The sequence below is a fragment of the Lithobates pipiens genome, unplaced genomic scaffold, assembly GCF_037356315.1.
Source record: "Lithobates pipiens isolate NorthernLeopardFrog02 unplaced genomic scaffold, aLitPip1_a1.2 Scaffold_35, whole genome shotgun sequence".
Classification (NCBI taxonomy): domain Eukaryota; kingdom Metazoa; phylum Chordata; class Amphibia; order Anura; family Ranidae; genus Lithobates; species Lithobates pipiens.
The window spans coordinates 25,218,344-25,244,462 of record NW_027507811.1 but is presented as its reverse complement, the minus strand read 5'-3'; the positions used below and the strand labels follow the sequence as shown (position 1 = coordinate 25,244,462).

The window sequence follows — 26,119 nt, the reverse complement described above, 5'->3', positions numbered from 1 at the left end:
CTCTCTATGCAGAGTACCAGTGCTCCTGTCTACAGAGTGCCAGTGCACTCAATCCCACAAAGTATCAGTGCCCCCTCTCTATCTGCAGAGCGCTAGTGCCGCCCACTCCCTCATGCGTTCCCGAAGGGAACCATGCCCAGGTCATGCTCTTTTCCAAAAACAATGACCCAGCATAACGGTGTTTGAGGGGACATTTAGGATAAACACTAGCCTTGAGAAAATGACGTTCCTCACTGTCCCCAAGAATCACCTCTATCGGAACCAATGAGGCCAAGTAACACCATCCCTTGGAATCATTCAGAATCCATGGATGGCATGTTCTTCCACAACAAAATGTACGTGCTGTCACCCAAGGCCAGTGGCTGTCTGCTTAAGGACCCGTTGGGTACCTTCAGAGAATCCTGCAAGGGCAAGCTGTGAGAGTAGCTTAGACATCTCAGTATGGGGGTCAGAGATATGCATCAAGTGTGATGTAGGGCATGATCTAAGGCAGTGTTTCTCAACCAGGGTTCCGTGGAACCCTAAGGTTCCTCCAGAGGTTGCTAGGGGTTCTTTCAGCATTGGGCAATTTCTGCCTCTCAGAGAAGTTCAAGTTCCCACTGACACCATTGATCTTTTTAACGATCTATAAGGAGGTAATTCTTCCCAATGACCACAAGTGTAAGGACCATTCTTCCCACTGACCATCACACTAATGTATCATGAATTGTAGATTTTTAATTTTTAACAGGGGTTCCCCCGAGACTGGAGAACTATTGCAATGGTTCCTCTGTGTCAGGCATGTCCAAAGTCCGGCCCGCGGGCCAATCGCGGCCCGCGGTCTGGTTTTGAACGGCCCGCCTGGTTGTTTAAACACATATATCTTTTGTGGCCCCCGGCGATCTCCCAGCGCCGGGGCCACAAAAGATATATAGTCCGGCTGCCTCGGAGGGAGGAGGCGGGACGAGTGCTGTGCACACAGGAGGAGAATTTCCTGTTTACACGGCAGCTGTAATAGGAAGTCCCGTCTCTGCCATTGGATGACTGTGCTGTCCATCAAAGGAGGCGGGACTTTCTCTTAAAGAGGCCGTTGTGTAAACAGGAGATTCTCCTGTAAGATGTCTTTGGCGCTCGTCCTGCCCTCCATGGCTGCACTGATGGTAATGGTAGCTGCATTCCTGGCAATGGTGAGTGAATTCCTAGCAATGGTGGCTGCATTCCTGGCAATGGTGGGTGAAATTCCTGGCAATGGTGGGTGAAATTCCTGGCAATGGTGGCAGCATTCCCGGCAATGGTGGCAGCATTCCCGGCAATGGTGAGTGAATTTCTGGCATTGGTGGGTGCATTCCTGGCAATGTTGGCTGCATTCCCAGCAATGGTGAGTGAATTCCTAGCAATGGCGGGTGAATCCCTGGCAATGGTGGCAGCATTCCCAGCAATGGTGAGTGAATTCCTAGCAATGGCGGGTGAATCCCTGGCAATGGTGGCTGCATTCCCGGCAATGGTGGCTGCATTCCCGGCAATGGTGGGTGAAATACCCGGCAATGGTGGCTGCATTCCCGGCAATGGTGGCTGCATTCCCGGCAATGGTGGCTGCATTCCCGGCAATGGTGGCTGCATTCCCGGCAATGGTGGGTGAAATACCCGGCAATGGTGGCTGCATTCCCGGCAATGGTGGCTGCATTCCCGGCAATGGTGGCAGCATTCCTGGCAATGGTGGCAGCATTCCCGGCAATGGTGGCAGCATTCCCGGCAATGGTGGCTGCATTCCCGGCAATGGTGGCTGCATTCCCGGCAATGGTGGCAGCATTCCTGGCAATGGTGGGTGAAATTCCTGGCAATGGTGGGTGAAATACCTGGCAATGGTGGCTGCGTTCCTGGCAATGGTGGCTGCATTCCTGGCAATGGTGGCTGCATTCCTGGCAATGGTGGCAGCATTCCCGGCAATGGTGAGTGCATTCCTGGCAATGGTGGCTGCATTCCCGGCAATGGTGAGTGAATTCCTGGCAATGGCGGGTGAATCCCTGGCAATGGTGGCTGCATTCCCGGCAATGGTGGCTGCATTCCCGGCAATGGTGGGTGAATCCCTGGCAATGGTGGCTGCATTCCCGGCAATGGTGGCTGCATTCCCGGCAATGGTGGCTGCATTCCCGGCAATGGTGGCAGCATTCCCGGCAATGGTGAGTGAATTCCCTGGCAATGGTGGGTGAATTCCCTGGCAATGGTGGGTGAATTCCCTGGCAATAGTGGGTGCATCCCTGGCAATGGAGGGCGCTGCATTCCTAGCAATGGTGAGTGAATTCCTAGCAATGGTGGCTGCATTCCTGGCAATGGTGGGTGAAATTCCTGGCAATGGTGGGTGAAATTCCTGGCAATGGTGGGTGAAATTCCTGGCAATGGTGGCTGCATTCCTGGCAATGGTGGCTGCATTCCTGGCAATGGTGGCTGCATTCCCGGCAATGGTGGCAGCATTCCCGGCAATGGTGAGTGAATTCCTGGCATTGGTGGGTGAATCCCTGGCAATGGTGGGTGAAATTCCTGGCCATGGTGGGTGAAATTCCTGGCAATGGTGGCTGCATTCCCGGCAATGGTGAGTGAATCCCTGGTAATGGTGGCTGCATTCCCGGCAATGGTGAGTGAATTCCCGACAATGGTGAGTGAATTCCCGGCAATGGTGGGTGAATTCCCTGGCAATGGTGGGTGAATTCCCTGGCAATGGTGGGTGAATTCCCTGGCAATGGTGGGTGCATCCCTGGCAATGGTGGGCGCTGCATTCCTAGCAATGGTGAGCGCTGCATTCCTAGCAATTGTGGGTCTGCAGATAGACACTGACCCTTGTTTTGCTTCACAGTTCTTTATTTAAAATTTTAATTTTTTTTTTCCTGAAGCTTCCCTCTTAAAGTGAAGGTGCGTGTTATACGTCAATAAATATGGTGTATCCAAATAATACACTTGAGTTCATCTATTCACCACACACAGCCACAAAGGCAAGAGAATTCTTGTTGGGCCGTGTATTAGTGCTCGGATGGGCACGCTTAGACCGAATTTTAATGGTTCAAAGAATGTCAGGCAAAATGGTCGGCCCTCGCGCATGTTCAGTTCATCAAATCTGGCCCTCTTTGAAAAAAGTTTGGACATCCCTGCTCTGTGTTGAAAAGGTTGAGAAAGGCTGATCTAAGGTGTCAAACACTGTTGAGTTCCTGCAGACTTTGAATACACATCCCCTCTATGTCCAATGAGTGTGTTATTAGTTGTGTTATCAGGTGGGCCACATATAACCTTAAGGCTCCCCCCAGGACATAGCGGCTGGTAGATGACATGTGAACCAATATATATACAATACAGTGCCTATGCCAGCATCCCTTCAAACAGTATACACACTGAAATGGTCAAGCACGTCCTGGGCACACTACAACAACAATGAGTTCTCAGGGATCTACTAAAGGTGGACAGGGTAGGGGCTGAGCGGACAGACTGGGGCAGGGAGTTCCAGAGGATGGGAGAGGCTCTGGAGAAGTCTTGAAGACGAGCAAGAGAGGAGGTGACAAGGGAGCTAGAAAGCAGGAGGTCGTCGGAGAAGCGGAGGGGACGATTTGGGTGATATCTGCAGATGAGGTTGGTGATGTAGATATTTGGAAATTTTCAAGTAAAAAAAGACATTGTCTGACATTGTCAGTAACAGAAATTTTGTAAAACTTTGTCTTACTAAATCAACTGTTATATTCTGGTAAAAAAAGAAAAAAAGAAAAAAAATCAACAGTTATATATATAAAAAAAAGTAAAAAATAAAAAAAGAAAGAATTCAGTTGCGCTCGTTATTCTTACAACTAAAAATAGTAAATTAAAAAATGTCCGTTAGACTCATAAAACCGAAGGAAAGATATTTTCAGGCCAGAATTAATCAAACGAAATGAACCAAAAATTGTTGGCGGTGCTCCCAGAATCCTCCTCACCTCCCCGGTCAGCAGGTAGATGATCTCCAGGGTGAGCCGTAATATCCTCTCCGTCAGGTTGCTGCAGTTTTCCTCCATCGTTCCCAACTCTGTCCCATTCACTTCCTGCAACAATAGCGCCCATCCCCCCCCCCCCCTCACTATGCTCAGCATCATGGGTTAAAGGCAGGCTCTTCTGTGATTGGTTCTTCTCGGCCATTTTGTTGTAGCCCAGCAGACTTAAAGGAACATACTGTTCATCATACAATTAAGGCTGGGTTCACACTGATGCCAATTGGATGAGGGTTTATTCGCATGACAGGGGAGAGTGTGACCGGCTCTCAATGGATCTCCAGGGCGGCCACGGTCTGCATTTGGAACGGGTCCTGTGCATCTTTGGCTGTGTTTCAGGTGCGAATTCGGGCAAAATCCAGACCCGATTCGCACCTGAATCAGAGAACATGGACGCCTGTGACCCGTGGCCGCATCGGTGTGAATCCAGACTAATACTCATCCCAGAGGACATCTAAAAACATCCACCAAAATTTGCCGTAAGCTGAGGGGAAAGCAGGATGAGTTTCTAAAACATGTGCATGTTCATTTAGTTATATGTCAATGTCTTCATATATGAGCTACAATAATTTGGCTGCCCCCAGGAGCTTATCCTCATTGATCATCTACACCAGCCTTTCTCAACCTTCTCAACGCAGAGGAACCCTTGAAATACAGAGGAACCCTTGAAATACATTTTCAGCCTCAGGGAACCCTTGCGAAAAATGACTATATATACACAACTCATGATACATTAGTGTGAAGGTCCATGGGAAGAATGCTTCTTACTCTTGTGATCATTGAGGAGAATTACCACCTTACAGAGACAGCTAAAAAGATCAGTGGTGTCAGTGGGAACTTATCTGAGAGGCACAAATTGCTCAAGGAACCCCAATAACCTCCTAGGGTTCCATGAAACTGTGGTTGAGAAACCCCAATCTAGAGCAATGCCCAGTACACACTATGGGATTTTCCGACAGCAAATGTTGGATGTGAGCTTGTTGGTGGAAAGTTCGACCGTGTGTATGCTCCATCGAACATTTGTTGTCGGACTTTCTGCCAAGAAATGTTGGCTAGCAGGTTCTCAAATTGGGAAGAATGCATCTTAGCCCTTGTACACACGGTCGGAGATTCCGACGACCAAATCCGTCAGAGTTATTCCGACGGATGAATACCGCACGAGGTCCGGAAGCGATGTTGCACACACGGTTGGTCTAAGTTGTCGGAAAATCCGATTGTACATAACGTGATGATGTTATTTCGTTACGACGGGACTACATTCAGGCTAGTAGCCAATAGCTTTGGTCTAGGAATTTGATCTGAGCATGCGTGGCACTTTGTCCGTCGGAGTAGGCTACACATGATCGGAGTATTCCGATCGGAGCATTTTGTCGGAAAATATTTCCGGCAAGTTGGAAAAGTTGGTCCAACGGATATTCCGACGGAAACAGTCCGATGCATACCACACACAGTCGGAATATCCGACAAAATGCTCCGATAGGAAACATTCCGACGGAATCTCCGACCGTGTGTACAAGGGCTAACTCTTGTGGTCATTGAGGAGAATTACCACCTTTCCGCCAACAATTGTTGGCTAGCAGGTTCTCAAATTTTCAGTTTGAAAACGACAACTTTGTTGTCGGAATTTCCGATCGTGTGTATACAAGTCCGTCGCACAAAAGTTCACGCGTGCTCGGAATCAAGCAGAAGGAGCCGCACTGGCTATTGAACTTCCTTTTTCTTGGCTCGTCATACCTCTTGTACGTCACCACGTTCCCAAGTTCATAATTGTTGGCCAACGTTTGTGTGACCGTGTGTATGCAAGACAAGTTGGAGCCAACAACCTATGATCAAAAGTCCACGGTTTTGTTGTCGGAAAGTCCGATCGTGTGTACGGGGCAGAAGGTGGAGAAAGGGGTACCTAGTGTTCGAATCCTTTGCTGCCCCAGTGGTATCACCTTTGCCTTTGGAAGAGCTTTGATTAAATATGTGCCGCAATACAAATCATATCTGCGATTTTCTATAGTTTAAATCAGTGGTCTCCAAACTATGGCCAGATGCTTTGCTTGCCTTTATCTGGCCCTTTAAAGCACTATTTCACCCAATGACTACAACGATGGGACATAATTCCTCCCACTGACACCAACAATAGGGGACTACTTGGCCCACTGTCACCAATAATGGGGCTGGGGCACCAATACTCCCACTGACACCAATGACGGGGCACTATGTCTCCCACTGACAGTAATGGTGGGGCACTATTCCTCCCACTGACTAAAATGATGGGGCACTATTCCTTCCACTGACACCAATGATGGGACACTATTCCTCCCCAATGACACCAATGATGGGGCACTATTCCTTCCACTGACACCAAGGATGGGGCACTATTCCTTCCACTGACACCAATGATGGGACACTATATCTTCCACTGACACCAACGATTTGGAGACCCTTTGGAGACGTTTGGCGACCCTTGGTTTAAAGTGATCCTTTCATCAATATAAAATTGCAGAGAAAGCTATTACCTGCAATGAAGAGTGTTGACACGTACTTTTCCTGCTGCCCACCCTACCAAACAATGCTCCATTGATGAGGGATTGTCTACTGAAGTCAGAGAGACGTTTACAATTGTATTTTTGGAGACCAACTTTCTTCTCAGTTTTGCGACATGGTCACATCTTCACTCCTGCTTCAGACCACCCGGTACCTTATATCTCACGCTCTAGTCCCTCACTACCTGGCACCTTCTCTCCTTCACATCTAGGAGGACCTGCAGAATGATGGCTGAGTGGTTAGCACTTCCGCCTGGGGTTTAAATCTCAACCAGGGCACTCCCTGCCTGAAGTTTGCATGTTTTGCCTGCATAGGTTTCCTCCCACACTCTGAAAACATGCTGGTAGGTTGCAGGGGAAGCCCGTCCATTAAGAGCGCACGGGCGCCGCCCCCTCTGTCACGCCATCCCCTATATGACAAATGGATAGATTCATGCATTGCATTAATCTATCCATGGCCGCTGTAGCCACCCCCTATTCAAGCGTCCGGCACCTTTTCCGACACAGGGCGCCTGAATTATTTTTTTTGAAGCACCTGATTAGAGCCATAGACTCTAATAGGCTTAAAAAAAAAAGGTGAAAAATTTTGAGCACCAGCCGCCACTGGTAGGTTGGCTCCTGTCTAAATTGGCCCTAGTATGTGTAGGTATGAATGCGAGTAAGGGACCTTAGATTGTAAGCTCCTTGAGGGCAGGGGCTGATGTGAATGTACAATATAAACACTATATTACCAAAAGTATTGGGACACCTCCCTTTACACTCACATGAACTTTATTTTCAGAAAAATTTGAAATCGGACCAGTCGAAAAACAATTGACCATTTGGAATTCTGTGTAAAGTAATAGCGGGCTGGGAAGCCAGCCACCCGCGTCCTTAACAACCATGAGACATGTAAATGGGCCGCCCGCGTCCTTAACAACCATGAGACATGTAAATGAGCCGCCCCCGCATTCTTAACAACCATGAGACATGTAAATGGGCCACCCGCGTCCTTAACAACCATGAGACATGTAAATGAGCCGCCCCCGCATTCTTAACAACCATGAGACATGTAAATGGGCCGCCCGCGTCCTCAACAACGAGACATTTTAAACGAGCCGCCCACGTCCTTAACAACCATGAGACAAGTAAATGGGCTACCCGCGTCCTTAACAATCAGACATATAAATGAGCCGGCCCGTCCTTAACAACCATGAGATGTAGGTATAGGTTGGTAGCAAATGCATATATGTTATACACTAGTCATGGCCTTCACAATGCTGTTTGTTCACCAAAGTTCTCTAACAAACATCTGAGGGCTTCACAGAAAAGCTGTATTTATACTGATAATAAATTACACACAGGTGGACATCTACTTACTTAATTAGGTGACTTTTGAATGCAATTGGCTCAACTAGATTATAGTTAGGGGCATCAGAGTAAAGGGGGCTGAATACAAATGCATGCCACACTTTTTACATACCATATTTATCGGCGTATAACACGCACTTTTTTCCCCTTAAAAGCAGGGGGGAAATCGTGGGTGCGTGTTACACGCTGATCCCCCGAAATTCTGAACCTCTGGGCGGCTTTCAGCCGCCTTCGGCTCTTCAAGGCCGCCTTCGGCCATTATCGGTGGCTTTTGGCCGCCTTCGGCTCTTCTCAGCGGCTTCCGGCCACCTTCGGCCGTTCTCGGCGGCCGAAAGCTGCCGAGAATGGCCGAAAGCTGGCGAGAAGAGCCGAAGGCGCCGGAGGCCCGCCAAGAACTTAAAAAATAAATAGCAAATAAAATAGACAAGGCTGCAATGGGGGACAAGACTGCATAAGGCTGCAATGGTGGACAAGGCTGCAGATGACACTGATGGGCATATAAATGTAAGGTTTTTTTTTTCCCCTTAAACTTCCCACCTAAATGTTTTTTTCCTTAAAATTCCCTCCTAAACTTGGGGTGCGTGTTATACGCCGGTGCGTGTTATATGCCGATAAATACGGTATTTATTTGTAAAAAAATAAATAAATTGAAAAACATTTATTATTTTCCTTCCACTTCGCAGTCATGTGCCACTTTGTGTTGATCTAGCATATAAATTCCCAATAAAAAAACATTTACGTTTTTGTTTTACATGACAAAATGTGCAAAATTTCAAAGGCATACGAATACTTTTTCAAGGCACTGTATATACCTCTGGCGCCAGCTTACCGCCTGTCTGTTTCAAGCTTGTACCTGTCTGCTTTCACCAGTGTCCACCTGCTCCAGTCTCTTGCTCTGCTGTGGTCTACTAACGTTCTTCCTCTGCTGCTAGCAAGACCAACAGGCTCTCTTGCCACACTGTACTCCTGAACCTCCTATCTGTTCTATCAGGGGCCCCAAGTCAGAGATGTAAGAGAGGCCTTCCTCATCATGTCAGACTCTTCTACCAGGTACGTGACACAGAGGCTGAGTGCATTGGGACTGGACATATGACTAGCAGCCTTTACCGCTGCATGAAAACTTTACTAGGACTGTAATTATGTGCACCACCATAAAGACAGGGCCCCAGCTCTAGCTGGCTGAAGAACTAGGGCAAAAGACTGTCTCTTCAGATAGTTGTTCTACAATGGAATTCACTTGCTGCCTATAGAAAGGGGAACCTCTGTGGGAAGGTCTGTAATCTATTTACTATCTCTTCCTTTAGAAAGCAAATAACCTTCCCCAAAAAAACAAGTTCCAATAAGCCACATTCATAGTGTTGCTGATCAGAAGAGAAAGTAGTAACAGTGCACAGGAAACAAAGTAAGAGTTCACAGCATGGTTTACCAATGAGAATTTTTTTTATTTTTATTGCTGCCACTCATTACATATCTTTATGTAACGTAATTAAAAAAAGGACAGCCCAAAACCCCACTCATTGTTCCGAGAGAACTTTAGTATACAAAAGTGGAAATCCGTACAAAAAGTATTTTTGTTATTTTTCCTGACAGAATAGAGAAGGCCTCTGCTGTATTATGTTATCTGTATCCCTGTTGAGGAAATTTCCCATCGACAATTATCATTAGGACAGAAAGTCTCTACGGAGCGGACATGTATATACATAAAAAGCGAAACAAACAACGTTGGCGACTGCATACTTGTTGGATAGATATTCCTATAGTTCTTTTTTTTTCCCCCCGATCTTTCCTGCAGTTCTTGTCTGCATAATGTAACAAGAAGAGGGGACAATCCCCAGAAGGAATAAAAGCAAAAAAAAAAAAAAAAAAATCATAAAAATGTACTGTGTAAAATAATCAAATAAAGAACAGAGATTTTACAATAAAACTATAGACAACAATAAAACGAAAGATATTCCATATGGCTTGGCTGATCCTTTCTGACCGTCTCATCTTTATTGTATGGTTGTTCTAAGGACATAACGGTTCAGCCAATGAAACGTCACCATTAGTTCTTCAGAGGTCTCAGGTGACGTGCATTTTCTGGTGGATGATTAGCGACGCTTTCTGTGTAAAAGATTTGTCGCATTCTGAACAAACAAAAGGCTTCTCCCCGGTGTGAACTCTTATGTGCTTATCGCGGTTCCCTTTATGAGGGAAGCCCTTTCCACACTGAGGACAGGGAAAGGGCCTCGCCTTGGTGTGGACTATGTTGTGTCTATTGAGTTGCGACTTGTCGATGAAACACTTCCCGCATACAGGACACGGAAACGGCTTTTTCCCAGTGTGGATTCTCTGGTGTTGGACAAGTCCCGATTTCCTCAAGAAGGACTTTTCACACTGGGAACAGGAATAGGGTTTGTCTTCGAAGACGGGAATAAGCTTGTTATCTTTTATTCTGAAAAGTTGTTCGCAATTCTGAAAAGGAAACAAAAAAAAAATTGTAAGAAGATTCCTCGAGATTAGAAGGATCCAATGATTTATCTGCACTGTGATAACTTGTATGGAGGATATTGGTATGTGATACACTAGGGTTCACCATTGAGTTTGCCCATCCTTTGTAGCTATAACAGCTTCAACTCTTCTAGCAAGGCCGTCCACAAGGTTTAGGAGTGTGTCTATGGGAATGTTTGACCATTCTCCCAGAAGCACATTTGTGAGGTCAGGCTCTGTTGTTGGACGAGAAGGCCTGACTCGCAGTCTCTGCTCTAATTTATCCCTATTCGGGTAGAGGTTAGGACTGTGCAGGCCAGTCAAGTTCCTCCACCCCAAACTCGCCCATCCATGTCTTTATGGACCTTGCTTTGTGCACTGGTGCGCAGTCATGTTGGAACAGGAAGGGGTCGTCCCCAAACTGTTCCCACAAAATTGGGAGCAGGAAATTGTCTAAAATGTTTTGGTATGCTGGTGCCTTAAGGAGTTTCCTTCACTGGAACTAAGGGGCCAAACCCGACCCCTGAAAAAACAACCCCGCACTACAATCCTCCCTCCACCAAATGATTTGGACCAGTGCACAAAGCAAGGTCCATAAAGACATGGATGGGCAAGTTTGGGGTGGAGGGACTTGATTGGCCTGCACAGTCCTTACATCTACCCGAATAGGGATAAATTAGAGCAGAGACTGTGAGCCAGGCCTTCTCGTCCAACAACAGAGATAGTCCTGACCTCAACCCAATAGAACACCTTCAATATGATGAATTCGATCGGAGACTGTGAGCCAGGCCTTCTCGTCCAACATCAGTGCTTAACCTCACAAATGCGCTTCTAGAAGAATGGTCAAACATTCCCATAGACACACTCCTAAACCTTCTGGACAACCTTCCCAGAAGAGGTGAAGCTGTTATAGCTGCAAACGGAGGACCAACTCAATATTGAACCCTACGGACTAAGACTGGGATGCCATTAACGTTCATGTGCGTGTAAAGGCAGGCGTACCAATACTTTTGACAATATAGCATATATCTTTGGAATTTACAGAAATGAATTGATTTGTTGATCTTACCGAAGAATTGAATTTGTGATGTGAAGAAAACAGTGCCATGCCAAGATCTTCTTTATTACAGTTTTCAGATAAAATAAGACGTCCCTCTGGGGTATTCCAGCTTCTGTGGCCTCCTGTTGGAAATATATATTTTTTTAATCAATAAAAATATAAAAACAACATGTTTATTGTTCACGTTTCAAAGTTAGGATGAATGCTGGTCTAGAAGACAACTGTTACCCAGATCTTTGGATACAGAGATCTTTGGGTTCTGTCCTTGCACAGAGATAACTGTGCAAGGGCAGAAGTCAGATAAGGTGTACAATACAACCAAAGCAACTATAGTAAACTGGGTGAAGGTGTACATAAACTGAAAACATGTATATAGTAAGGAACAGAAATGGTCCTTCCTCCATCAGATGTGTGGGAACATGACGTTAGATGGACAAATGAAGATGGACCTTTCATATGGTGTACAGTATCTCCTCCGCATTTGTTAGGAACATGACGGTATATTGAGGAATGGAGATGGACCTTTCATATGGTGTACAGTATCTCCTCCTCATTTGTTGGGAACATGACGTTATATTGAGGAATGGAGATGGACCTTTCATATGGTGTACAGTATCTCCTCCTCATTTGTTGGGAACATGACATTATATTGAGGAATGGAGATGGACCTTTCATATGGTGTACAGTATCTCCTCCTCATTTGTTGGGAACATGACGTTATATTGAGGAATGGAGATGGACCTTTCATATGGTGGACAGTATCTCCTCCTCATTTGTTGGGAACATGACGTTATATTGAGGAATGGAGATGGACCTTTCATATGGTGTACAGTATCTCCTCCTCATTTGTTGGGAACATGACGTTATACTGAGGAATGGAGATGGACCTTTCATATGGTGTACAGTATCTCCTCCTCATTTGTTGGGAACATGACATTATATTGAGGAATGGAGATGGACCTTTCATATGGTGTACAGTATCTCCTCCTCATTTGTTGGGAACATGACGTTATATTGAGGAATGGAGATGGACCTTTCATATGGTGTACAGTATCTCCCCCTCATTTGTTGGGAACGTGACGTTATATTGAGGAATGGAGATGGACCTTTCATATGGTGTACAGTATCTCCTCCTCATTTGTTGGGAACATGAATAAGAATTCAGATTTATTCTTTCAAAAGGACAGGGCACCCGGTCTGAAAATTGTGTGCATTGGATTGCTGATTTTTCATTTTATTTTTTTGGTTAAAACTGCATTCCTAAATTTGATGATAATTGAAATGTTAAAAAAAATGAACATAAAATGAAAATGTGAAGTTCTGCATTTCATATAATATCATTTTTACCTGTGCTGCCATTTACAGAAGATTCCCCCTTGGTCGTTGTCTCCATCATTTCATCTTCATTTCTAGACAACTGATCATCTATCAAATACATTTCTTCTTCCTCTTTAATCACAATTTTTATACCCATCACTTCATCCTAAAATTACAGTATGATGTGAGTACTATTATCCTGAGACTACATAGAAGAATATCATCGAATACAGTTTAGAACCAAGTTTGAGTTGGACATCCTCCATCTCATCTACCTGATCATGGGGAGGGACGGTGTGATCTTTCTGTGTGGATTTCCGTGATTTTCGAGGACGGGGACGTCTTTTTTGGGGGGTTTTGATACTGGATCCACCTGTAGGAAACACACACACTGACTAAATACAATGTTTCTATGTGTTTATCAGATGATGGGGGATCTAGGTGGAGCCTCTGTACTGCTCTCTCCTTTACAATAAAGTCTCCTCTTACCCGGTGATGTGAGGGGCGGCTGTTTCTCCATCACAACCTCCTTGTTGAGATCCTTTTGTCCTTCTAAACACTCCTTCTCCTTCACCACACCATCCTTCGCCTCTCCTTCCTTTATATTTTCTTTGATACGAACATTAAAATTGCTGGAGTTTCCACCCTGAATATAAATGTAAAACAAAATAGTAAAAATGCCTCTGCTCCTCCATGGAGAAATAGACAGTGACATCCTGACACCTTATAGGAACCTGACACACACAATGATACAGTCACCATCCAGACACATCCCTTGTCTGTTACTGGATAATGTCCCAGAATTCCCGGCACCGCTCACCTCTCCTGCCAGGAGGTCAGTGATCTTCTGGGTGACTTGTAAAATCTTCTCTTCATTGTTTATTTCTGGAAACAGTAAGGAATCTAGAGGGACCGTAATGGGGTTCTGTTCATCTCCTGGAATCTTCTTCGCAACTATGTTATTCTGTGGAGAGAGACTAGCAATCACTATATAAAATTTCCCAACAAAAGACAATGCAACTGCCATCATCGTTCCTCCTTTCTAGGATATAATCGACGGCTTTCAGAGATAATATTTCTTCTCATATTTGCAAATAAACCTTCGAGTTGTTTCCAATCACCTTGTATAAGGATACTACACTACTAAGACAATATCAGTCGCAGTACAGGAGATCCAACAACAACGTCCTGCATTTATGGTCCCTCTTTGTTGTCTTCTGTTAAAAAAGTTGAATGCAAGCCACGATGAAGGAGCACAGGGACATCGACTTTGAAGCCGCACTGGTATGAACTGGCACTTAAGGGCCTTGTTTTCGGGTCCTCCTTACAATATGGTGATGTGAGGTCATTAGGAAGGGACATTTTAAGCATGGGAGACATCCTGACCTCAGAATAATGGGTGGTACATGAAGGTTTTATGAACTAACTCTTCTATAGTGATCAGAAAGACATGAGATCATAGGTGTTGTGCAAGCCTGGGGCACAGAGGAACATTGTGCATGGAGGAAGTAATAATCCTGATCACGTTGAGGCGAATACCCCTTCAAGGCATAGTGGGAGCAGAGCTGCGGTGTACAAGAGATGTGCAGTTGTAGTTTGGCAAGCTCCCAATTTGTGGTAGACCCCCACCCATCAGAAAAGCAGAACTGAGATGCCACTTGTACCAAACAGCCAACAGAGCATCTGTAGGAATTATACTTTACCAGCAATGTAAAAAGAAGCATGAGACTGCCACCCATTAAGAGGTCTATGGGAGGCTTATGCCGCGTACACACGATCGAATTGTCTGGCATACTTAGTCCGATGAAAACCATTTCACCGGACAATCCGATCGTGTGTGGGTTTCCAGCGTGAAGTCTGGCAGACTAAGAAAGTATTTTTGCAGTCCAATCTTCCCGTCGGACTTGGGTTTCAGCGGACAATACGTTCGTGAGTATGCTAGTCTGGCGGACTAAGAATGACGCATGCTCAGAAGCAAGTATGAAAAAGGAAGCTATTGGCTACTGGCTATTGAACTTCCTTTTTCTAGTCCCGTCGTACGTGCTGTACGTCATCGCGCTAGCAAACGCCGGACTTTCTGTGTGTCCGTGTGTGGCCAAGTCCGTTCGGTAGAAAGTCCGCCGGACTATCCGCTGGATTGTTTGCCGGACTAAGTACGCCGGACAATTTGCTCGTGTGTACGCGGAAATAGACAGTCTTGGCCAAGAGAACTTGGAAAAGAAAGCAGTTGGATACGATGAAACACCTAATCCAGTTTCCATCTGAAATGTGTCATCTGTGCCTCCTTCCTCCCATAGCCCAAACAGGCACGCTAATGTGACCTAAACGGTCCTACTTATTTCTAGAGTTCCACCAAAATAGATCTTGAAATTGACTGTGCATATCTGAGTGCTTTCTGACATTTAATGACAAAAAGGCTACAAATCCAAAAATTAAGGTTCCAAAATTAAAGCAGGAGTCCGCCGTTTTTTTTTTTTTTTTTTTAAAAGCCAGCAGCTACAAATACTGCAGCTGCTGACTTTTAAAATAATGACACTTACCCGCCCAGCGTGCCCGCGATGTCGGCACCCGAACTCTCGATCGTCTCTCGGGTGCTGCCGCCGCCATCTTGGGTATGGGAATCAGGAAGTGGAGCCCTTTGGCTTCATTTCCCGGTTCCCTACTGCGCATGCGCGAGTCGCGCTGCGCAATAAGGATGGTCCCCGCTGTCGCTGGGATCCGTTTGTTTCCCAGCAGGCAGCAGGGGACCTTCGGAAAGGGGCGTGGATTCTGCGGAAAGGGGCGTACCTTCTGCATAATCTACGCCGGAAGTGGGTGCAGATACCTGTACTGTACAGGTACCTGCACCCCCCTCCCCCCTGAAAGGTGCCAATTTTGGCGCCGGAGGGGGGGTTCCAATGAGCGGAAGGTCCACTTTAATGTCTATGAGGCATCTGCAGATAAAAGAAAAAACAGCAAGAATGTAAAGATAAAACGGGGTTGATTTACTAAAACTGGAGCATGCAAAATCTTAGAAACCAATCAGCGTCCAGTTTTTATTGTCAAAGCTTAATTGAACGAGATGAAGTTAGAAGCTGATTAGCTACCATGCACAGCTGGACCAGATTCAGGGCGCTCCAGTTTTAGTAAATCAACCCCAATGTGATTATCCTCGAGTCCAGTGATTGCCACAAGCACAATATTTGGCTCATCAAATCCTTTTATCCATTTTCTAACCAGAGAAACAATAATTGAATTTAGACTGACTGTGCAATATATATAGCCGTCCTAATGAAGGCATGTAGGTAAATTTAGTCTTTAGATCCTGTAATCAAGGGCAGATCTTTTGGTCTGGTCTGTTCAGGGTTTCACAAGCTGGGGCGTTTGATTGCTTCCCCCTGCCTCTAGAAGAAGTGTCTAGAGCTTAGGGAGGGAGGATTAAAATCAAGGCCTAGTCAATCCCTGGGGAGTGGTGGCCAGATGGTGTCTGGGAAGCAGATATGCAAGTCTGGGGCCCTGGAGAGATTGTCTTTCCTCACCAAGAAAAAGTTCTAAGCCTCAGGGGGCAATTGCCCCTTAGGCAGCCTCTGGACTGTGCTGCTGTTCTGTAAGGTCTCAACAGTGGCAGAGATGTGACCTTGGTGTCATCTGGAACCGAATGCAGGACTTCACCAAAGGGATCTGGTCTAGAGAAGGACAGTCTCCCTCACTGGGTTGTGTCAGGAGGAAGCTGGCAGCTGTCCTGGGGAAAAGTGAAAAAATTTGTTGCGCTAAAAAGCAAAATCAATCTATATAAAACAAAAATAGCTGCTAACACAAATATTGCTGGAAACAATATATAAAGATATATGGACAATGATATAGCGCTCTATTCAAAACAAACAAAATATATAAAAAAAAGTTCATAAACAAGAATATAGTGAATGGCTTCAAAATACGATATCCTCAGATATGGTGATCACATCCAAAGGCAGAAGAAGGAATAATCATAATCCATTTCATACGCAGAGGAGGAGGGGAACCGTCACCAACACCCAAAAACACTGACTCTTACCATAGATGTACAGATAAAAACGCATGTAGTAAATCACCAAGGGGGAGGCAGTTTTCTATGCTGATTTCCCTTCGTCTACAGAGGCGCAATCATCTCAATGGGAGTCGTCCAATGGGAAAAGAGGATTCCTATTTCTGTTTAGTAGGCACTTCACTTCCCAGGAACTGCTTAAATCTCCAGACCAACAATCCTCCCAAAAACCATAGAAAACATAAAACAAAGTGGCCTCATTGCGCAGGTATACTGATAAACCAATAATCTTTTTATTCTCTAAAACCGTAGTTGAACTCACATTTAAGATGAGATATACAGGCATCAAATGACAATCGGCTACAGATGGAAAAAACGAATGAAGACCACTCCTGTGCTCCTTCTGATGTCACCAGGTCCCAAAAAAGGGCGTTTTTTGGGACCTGGTGACATCAGAAGGAGCACAGGAGTGGTCTTCATTCGTTTTTTCCATCTGTAGCCGATTGTCATTTGATGCCTGTATATCTCATCTTAAATGTGAGTTCAACTACGGTTTTAGAGAATAAAAAGATTATTGGTTTATCAGTATACCTGCGCAATGAGGCCACTTTGTTTTATGTTTTCTATGGTTTTTGGGAGGATTGTTGGTCTGGAGATTTAAGCAGTTCCTGGGAAGTGAAGTGCCTACTAAACAGAAATAGGAATCCTCTTTTCCCATTGGACGACTCCCATTGAGATGATTGCGCCTCTGTAGACGAAGGGAAATCAGCATAGAAAACTGCCTCCCCCTTGGTGATTTACTACATGCGTTTTTATCTGTACATCTATGGTAAGAGTCAGTGTTTTTGGGTGTTGGTGACGGTTCCCCTCCTCCTCTGCGTATGAAATGGATTATGATTATTCCTTCTTCTGCCTTTGGATGTGATCACCATATCTGAGGATATCGTATTTTGAAGCCATTCACTATATTCTTGTTTATGAACTTTTTTTTATATATTTTGTTTGTTTTGAATAGAGCGCTATATCATTGTCCATATAGCTGTCCTGGGGACCCTGAATTGATTCCTGGTGAATGTGTGCTTTTGGAACATAAGTTCAAGAGGTAGCTTGGACTGAGACAACTCTCATAGGGTCTCAGCATACTGGCCATTTCCTATCCTCAGCTGTGTCCTGAACTGGGAGCTTTGTGAAAAGTGCCCTCCTGTACCGTGTATAGTGTTCCTGAAGGTGCACTGGGTACCTACAGCTGTGCAGGTGCCAAAGAGACTTGCCTCATGATCCCCAGCTGTGAGACTTTAAGACTGTACAAGACTGTAAAGACTACAGCTGTGCAATTGTGCAGGGTAACCAGGTGCCAAAGAGACTTGCCTCGTGGCCCCCAGCTCTGAGGCTTAAAGACTGTTCAGAAAGATACCTCATGGTCCTCAGCTGTGAGGCTTTAAGACCATTTAGAAAGATACCTCATGGTCCCCTAGCTGTGAGGCTTTAGGACTGTTCAGAAAGATACCTCATGGTCCTCAGCTGTGAGGCTTTAGGACTGTTCAGAAAGATACCTCATGGTCCTCAGCTGTGAGGCTTTAAAGTAGTTGTAAACCCTTTACAACCACTTTTACCTACAGGTAAGCCTAGATTAAGGCTTACCTGTAGGTGCTCGAAATATCTCCTAAACCTCCGCATATATCTCTACATATTTGCAGGAAGTAAAACCCATCAGGGTTTAATTCTTCTTTAAGACTATTTAGAAAGATACCTCATGGTCCCCAGCTGTGAAGCTTTAGGACTGCTAAGAAAGATACTTGATGGTCCCCAGCTGCGAGGTTTTAGGACTGTTCAGAAAGTTACTCGAAGGTCCCCCAGCTGTGACTCTTTAGGACTGATCAGAAAGATACCTGATGGTCCCCAGCTGTGATGTTTTAAGGCTGTTCAGAAGGATTTCTCATGGTCCCCAGCTGTGAGTGTTAAAGTATCTCATGCCCTAATCCCTGCTACAAGTTCTACAAGCAATAAATGACAAAAAGACATCCCCTAGGCCTAGACTGTGTAAGGGAGCAGGAATGAATGAACTGTTGCTTGGGCGACTAGCAGCCTCTGTACCGTTTGGGAAAGAACCAGGTAAAAACAGCAGGCCCTGTGGGGCGAGCACTACATATACTGTATATATACCTATTATATGATCATTGTATTACCCAATGTTCTCGTCCAACCTATAAATTACATACCTTGAAATAGGAATAAGAGTGATCAAAAAAAAAAAAAAGTAAAATAAATATTACAAGGGATGTTTACATATTTTACAGTTTTTTGTTTACACTGTCCCTTTCATTTTTTTTTTTTATCTCTTTTTTGATCACTTTTATTCCCATTACAAGGAATGTAAACATCCCTTAATAGGATTAAAAGTGATCGAAAAAGAAAAAAAAAAAAATGAAAGGGACCGTGTGAAAAAAAAAAAAAGTTAAATAAATTATATTACAAGGGATGTTTACATATTTTACTGTCCCTTTCATTTTTGATCACTTTTATTCCTATTACAAGGAATTCCCTTGTAATAGGAATAAAAGTGATTGAAAAAGTAAATAAATAAATTACAAGGGATGTTTACATTCCTTGTAATAGGATTAAAAGTGATCGAAACAGAAAAAAAAAGAAAAAAAAAAAAAAATGAAAAGGGACCGTGTAAAAGTAAAATAAAAAAACATGAAAGCGCCCCCTTCCCTCCATGCTCACACCCAGGATCTAACGCATACATAAGTCGCGCGTGCATATGTAAACGGTGTTTGCACCGCACATGTGAGATATCGCCGAGAACGTCAGAGCGATAATTCTATCACTAGATCTCCTCTGTAACTCTGAACAGGTAACCTGTAAAGGCATTTAAATCCCTATGGAGATTTTTAAGTGCTGTAGTTTGTCGCCATTCCAAGTGTGCGCGATTTTAAAAGCATGACATGTTAGGTATCTATTTACTCGGGGTAACATCTTTTATATTATGCAAAACAAAAATTGGGGTAAAGAATTTTTTTTATTTATATATATTTTTTTATTCAAATTTTTTTTTTTTATTTACATTTTTTTTTTATTTACATTTTTTATTCAGTTTGAAAAACTGCTGTGCAAATACCAAACGACATAAAAAATGCCAACGCCGCACCAAACCGCTAAGTATTGAGGTTCCGTGCACTTTGGTGACGGCATCGCATACTGGAGATGCATTTTGGGTGCCATTAACAATCAATTGCCAACCGCACGCATCTCGCGACGGCAGAGCGTTCACATGCGGCAGGGGAAATCGCCTTCCCTGCACCGCATTCCGGTGTGAACGGGCTCTACTCAGACCTCACATAGCGGGAATGAGCATTCCCACTTGCGATTTTTTTAAAAAAAATGTTTTATTTTTTTTTTTTTATTTTTTTTTTAAGAGTGGCCTACTCGCGGAAAGGCCTGTCACGCATAGGGCGGCGCATTCCGGTTTGTCCTCCAAAAAACAGCTCTTGCTCCTTTTTTGGGCACCCAATTTTAACTGTACGTTTTGCCACCCAATTCTATTGAATGACAAATGCAGCAGAATCGCACTGCATTTGGGGTGCCAAAATTTAATGCACGATGCGCGTTTCCGCAAAAAAAAATAAAAATAATAATAATTAAAAAAAAATTAACAAAAAAAGAAGATCGCTAGCTGGAACGATTCTTCCTGCTTTGCGAGTTCCTCCACACTTTGGAATCGCAGCGATTCTGCCCGAGATTTCTAATCGGCTTATGTGAATGGGGCCTTAGGCTAGGTTCACACCTATGCGGTTGATGCAATTTTCTGGTGCAATTTGCGTTTTTTTCACATATATTTTTGACACTTTTTAATACGTTTTCGATGCAGTTTTTGGGATGGGTTAATGTTGCTAGAGGAGGGGGGGGTCTATTGTCATGCAGGAAAACGCAGCAAAAACGCACGTACATTTATTTTTAAATGCGTCTCCATTGAAGTCCATAGAACCAAAATCGCAAAAAAAGTCTGACCCTTTCAAAAAAATAAAAAACTCACCGGTTGAAAGCGCACAGATGTGAACGTGACCCATAGGAGATCATGTTGAGCCCTGGCTCATACTGATGCGATGCAGGAAACGCACAAGATCTGCTGCATTTTCTCGCATTGCATTGGACGGCGTCCATGCAATCTGCTGCAAATGTCAATGTTAGATTAATGACACCCCGAAAAAGATCGCGATCTGTTTCGGGGTGTCGTCAATCTAGCATTAGCATTTGCTGCAGATCGCATGGATACCGTGCAATGCGATGCAGGGAAATTAGGGTTGCCACCTGTCCGGGATTCACCCGGACAGTACGGGTTTAGAGTAATTTTGAATCACGTGTCCGGGGCTCCTGCCGCCTGGAACCCGGACACATGATCCAGACCGCACTGTGGCTCAGAGTTCCATTTGTTCAGCTGGGGGCCGGGCAGGAGCATTACTACAGGTTATTATGCTACTACAGCTGTTTGGACAATTTAGTCAGTGTGGACCCCACTTCTATAGTATCCGCCAGGGAAGGTAATTGCCGGGAACCGCAGCTCACATGCCTTTGTCAGGGAATGCACAGGTCAGAAGAGGTGCCCGGCCAGCAGACACTGAGGACACTCAAACCCGGACAACTTTACAGAGGAGGAGACCGCTATAGACGAAAGAGTCCGGCCAGCAGTGACCTGCCAGTGTTCGGGTGTCAGTGCAGGATTGGAGGACAGCGCGCTGGATCGGGGATATGAGCTCCATGATCGGCCGAGCAGTATGTACAATATGTAGCTTATCACACAGACAGCTGACCGGGAAAAGACCGTGCAGGAGACCAGCCGCAGCATCTGCTCCTTCCACACTACTGGGCTGGGTAAGAAATACACAGATCTGAGGAGGGAGGGGGGAATTCTTAGGATTCTTTGCTATCACCTCTGTGTTGTGATGATCGGGAGTCAGGGCTGGTGCCAGCATAATACAGTGTCCTGTATATGAGAGAGAATGGTGTGTCCCCTCCACATGTCCTCCCTGTCACTCTGCCTGTCCTCTCCATGTCACTCTGCCTGCCCCCCTCCATGTCACTCTGCCTGCCCCCCTCCATGTCACTCTACCTGCCCCCCTCCATGTCACTCTGCCTGCCCCCCTCCATGTCACTCTGCCTGTCCCCCTCCATGTCACTCTGCCTGTCCCCCTCCATGTCACTCTGCCTGTCCCCCTCCATGTCACTCTGCCTGTCCCCCTCCATGTCACTCTGCCTGTCCCCCTCCATGTCACTCTGCCTGTCCCCCTCCATGTCACTCTGCCTGTCCCCCTCCATGTCACTCTGCCTGTCCCCCTCCATGTCACTCTGCCTGTCCCCCTCCATGTCACTCTGCCTGTCCCCCTCCATGTCACTCTGCCTGTCCCCCTCCATGTCACTCTGCCTGCCCCCCTCCATGTCACTCTACCTGCCCCCTCCATGTCACTCTACCTGCCCCCCTCCATGTCCCTCTGCCTGTCCCCCTCCATGTCCCTCTGCCTGTCCCCCTCCATGTCCCTCTGCCTGTCCCCCTCCATGTCCCTCTGCCTGTCCCCCTCCATGTCCCTCTGCCTGTCCCCCTCCATGTCCCTCTGCCTGTCCCCCTCCATGTCCCTCTGCCTGTCCCCCTCCATGTCCCTCTGCCTGTCCCCCTCCATGTCCCTCTGCCTGTCCCCCTCCATGTCCCTCTGCCTGTCCCCCTCCATGTCCCTCTGCCTGTCCCCCTCCATGTCACTCTGCCTGTCCCCCTCCATGTCACTCTACCTGTCCCCCTCCATGTCACTCTACCTGCCCTCTCCATGTCACTCTACCTGCCCTCTCCATGTCACTCTACCTGCCCCCTCCATGTCACTCTACCTGCCCTCTCCATGTCACTCTGCCTGTCCCCCTCCATGTCCCTCTGCCTGTCCCCCTCCATGTCACTCTACCTGTCCCCCTCCATGTCACTCTACCTGTCCCCCTCCATGTCACTCTACCTGTCCCCCTCCATGTCACTCTGCCTGTCCCCCTCCATGTCACTCTGCCTATCCCTCTTCATGTCACTCTGCCTGCCCCCCTCCACCCTGTCACTCTGCTATATATATATATATATATATATATATATATATATATATATAAAATCATACACCCATGTGTGTTTGGGCTTTGATTTGGGGTGTAAATTTTACCCCCAACCACAAGTGTAAACGGAGTCGTAAAGCACTCTGAAGAGTGATCCATAGCGGATCGTGTTTTGAAGGTATTGACAAGTGGTGAAGAAGAGTTATGTTGCCTCCTCATCACCTGTTTTAAATCCCTAAAAACCCTTGCTATTGTGCTGTAGCCATGTGCATTGCACACGGTTATAGCGCAGCCCCATTCAGGTGAATGGGTTAAGTTAAGCAAGCGCAGGGCCATGCACCACTAAAATGTTCGGGTTTGGCTTGAAGAAAAGGTGGCAACCCTAAGGGAAATGCACCACACAGATATCGCACGTGCCATGCATAGGAATGCAGTGCGATTCCTGTGCAAATCACATGCAGTGTTCCACACGTACCAGTGTGAACCCAGGCTTAATGGACTGTAGTGTGAAATCTGCAAACGCCCTGAAAAACCCAGCCTTAGGCCCCTTGTGCGACTTGGGACTGCAAAGCAAAACAATGAGTACCGTTCATATCTGTGGGACTTCAAAAGTAGTCCCTGCACTACTTTGGTCCGACTTTGATGCAACTTGAGGTCCATAGACCCCAGGATTACACAGGCGTTGCTTCAAGTCACTGGACTTTCAGGTTGCACAAAAGTGTGAAAGGGGCCTAAGGGAGGAGGCACGAGTAATGCTACTTTCCCACTGCTCCCTTGAAAAGGAAAATTAGAAAACGCATCAAAAACGCATATGCCATTTTGCCGTGTTTGTGGTTCGTGTTCAGTCCATTTTGGGGGCATTTGCTGGGTGCCTATTGACCAGCATGTACCTGTGAACCTTGGACGTGTGACCCCCCCCCACTCCCAAAAAAAAAAAACGCACCGCATGTGCGTTTTTGCTGCATTTTCTATACTTTTCAATGGGGATCTGCGGTTTTGGTATGCACCAAAGATGCAGCGTGCAATAATTTTGAAAGTGCACCGCACCAGTGTGACGGGCCCCATAGGACGGCGGTTTTTGTTGTTGTTGTTGCACAAAACGCTGCAAAATTGCATCAGTGTGAAAGCAGCCTTAAATACGCACGTGAAAACGTAATGTTTAGTGCAAACGATGAAAAGTTTTGAGTACAAACAACTTCAGCAAATACAAATTTAAATAATAAAAAATAAAACTAAGACCATTGGACACTTCCCGGAGATTTGTTGCTGAAATAAATCCGGAGGAAAGTTATTTTTTCGGTCAGATATCGATCAATAAAATGAAGCCAAACATATCGGTGGCGCTCCCAGAATCCTCCTCACCTCCCCGGTCAGCAGGTAGATGATCTCCAGGGTGAGCCGTAATATCCTCTCCGTCAGGTTGCTGCAGTTTGCCTCCATCGCTCCCAACTCTGTCCCATTCACTTCCTGCAACAATAGTGCCCATCCCCTCCCCCCTAACGGTCAGTATAATGAATAAAAGCCAGGCTCTTCTGTGATTGGTTCTTTTCAGCCATTTTGTTGTAGTCCAGCAGACCTGGAGGAACACACTGGTTCATCATAAAACAATGCTCAAACCTGAGGGCTTCTATTCATGGAGTCCACCAAAAGTTACCATCAGCTGAGTGTTGGATGAATTTCTCATTTCTAATTCAAGTGACACGTTTATTTAGTTATACGCTAACATGTCTTCAGGTATGGGCTACAATAATATGGCCGCCTCCAGGAGCTTATTATCCTCAGGAACGAGGAGAAAGGGGCACCTAGCGTTCCAATCCTCTGCTGCCTCGTTGACGTCTCCAACACCTTCGGAAGAACTTTGTATCCATGTGTGCCTCAATGCAACCTTCATAGCTCCCAACTAGCGTTGCCACCTCATCCCTTTAAACCCGAACACTTGAATTACACGGGTTCTGAGGCTAATTTAATGCAGATAAGGCACCAAGTGAGTTTAATTATCACCTTAATCAGCCACAGAACCTGTGCAATCAATATGTGTTCTGTTTTAAAGGGATGAGGTGGCAACCCTACTCCCAACTGTTCCAATGTCTCTCTGTCCCTCATTTTGGTCTGATCTTATAAAGTTGTATATAAAAATGCACTTTTTACCTATCAAAAAGTGTTTTCCAGAGCTAAACCTTTTTTTCCTCAAGCCTTCATGGCAGCACACACTGGGTTGTAACTTCACCCCCACAACCTGACAGGATTGGATAAGCTATAAATTTGAAGGGGGGACCCCCCGCTGCATTCTCTTTTTTATCCTCAACCTGACAGGTTGGTCGGATGCGTTTCCTTGTTACAGATGAAAAAAAGCCTCTACCACATTCACCCCAGCAGGTTCTAGCCTCTCCTGTTTGGAAGTCCCCCCTGTACAGTCTCTAAAGGAGCTTCTATGGGGGGAGCCCCCCGCTCTGGTGGTCTCAAGGGGCGTTTTTACTGGCATTTTGATAAAGCTTTAAAGAAGCTTTCTTTGCAGTGGACTCCCTTTTTCTTGTTTTTTTGCCTCTTTCTTTCTTACTTATTTTCCTCACCTGGCACCCTCAGGTTTTATTTAACTTTGAAAAAATTTTTTTATACCTTCTTTATCTCCAGCGGAGGGAGCAGGTCTTGCTGGTACCTGTTATCCCTCTCGTGCGCCATCCGTTCCGCCGCACTGCACATGCCCAGTCTTAGGATTTTCGTTCCTAGGCTTTCCTTACTGCTTCCCTCTTCCAAGATGGCGCGGGAGTGCTCGTATCACTTCCGCGCATGCGCGGAGCATCATTCAGCGGCGGTATGGCGCCATTTTTTAAAAACACAGTGCTCCTGTGTAAATTCCAATGCATGATGTGTTGCTGGCTGCAGCTGGAAAAAAACTGCTCTGCATCCCTAGATTCAGAATTCTGCTAAAGGTAAGTCCCTGTGGGGTTTCTTTGTATTCTTTCTACTTATTTTTTTCTGTTATATTAAATGTTAAATATTATTTAAATATTTATGCTTAAGTATTTAATTTATTTTTTTATGCAGTTAAATGTTTTAAAAAAATAAATAAAAATGTGTCGGTACGATTCATAGTAGTCCCTTCCTGCTTATGCGTTCCTTCTTACGTTTTAGACTATCCTGTACCCTTTCCTTATGGAGTCCACTGCCCACGCAGACCACCGTCAGCAAGTTAGGTAAGAGGCTTTTCCGGTTAGGTACGTATTGAAGGGGAGATCAAAAGAGTGCCAGATGCTTAGTGCTGCCTTTTTTTATTCCGGCAGCCCAGCTGAGTCAAGAACGGCAAGTTCTAGACAGGGGAGAAGAT

The 26,119-nt window shown here is 45.5% G+C and overlaps 2 protein-coding genes across 3 annotated transcripts in view; both read right to left on the bottom strand.

Moving 5' to 3' along the window:
- Positions 1-4,059, bottom strand: part of LOC143956263 (uncharacterized) — a 60,631-nt gene extending 56,572 nt beyond the window's left edge. For both annotated transcript variants that reach the window (XM_077466468.1, XM_077466471.1), the window contains exon 1: positions 3,933-4,059. In XM_077466468.1, the coding sequence (XP_077322594.1) occupies positions 3,933-4,010 (78 nt within the window). In that variant the 5' untranslated portion in view covers positions 4,011-4,059. The remainder of the gene's footprint in view (positions 1-3,932) is intronic.
- Positions 4,060-9,288: 5,229 nt separating this feature from the next.
- On the bottom strand, positions 9,289-24,321 carry LOC143956349 (uncharacterized). The gene is made up of 7 exons (XM_077466564.1): positions 24,157-24,321; positions 13,534-13,677; positions 13,203-13,359; positions 12,989-13,086; positions 12,744-12,879; positions 11,406-11,518; positions 9,289-10,321 (listed from the first exon to the last, which is right to left on the bottom strand). The coding sequence occupies exons 1-7, from the start codon at positions 24,232-24,234 to the stop codon at positions 9,929-9,931; spliced, it is 1,119 nt and encodes a 372-aa protein (XP_077322690.1). The 5' UTR covers positions 24,235-24,321; the 3' UTR covers positions 9,289-9,928.
- Between the last annotated feature and the right edge of the window lie 1,798 nt (positions 24,322-26,119).

What these genes read in the sequence shown, in the direction of transcription:
- LOC143956349 (XM_077466564.1), bottom strand. Translation starts at nt 24,234, where the DNA reads ATGGAGGCAAACTGCAGCAACCTGACGGAGAGGATATTACGGCTCACC. An exon ending in CCGTCCCTCCCCATGATCAG is followed by an intron (nt 12,880 to 12,988) that starts GTAGATGAGATG and finishes CTGTAATTTTAG; the next exon opens with GATGAAGTGATGGGTATAAA. An exon ending in ATCACAAATTCAATTCTTCG is followed by an intron (nt 10,322 to 11,405) that starts GTAAGATCAACA and finishes TTTCCTTTTCAG; the next exon opens with AATTGCGAACAACTTTTCAG.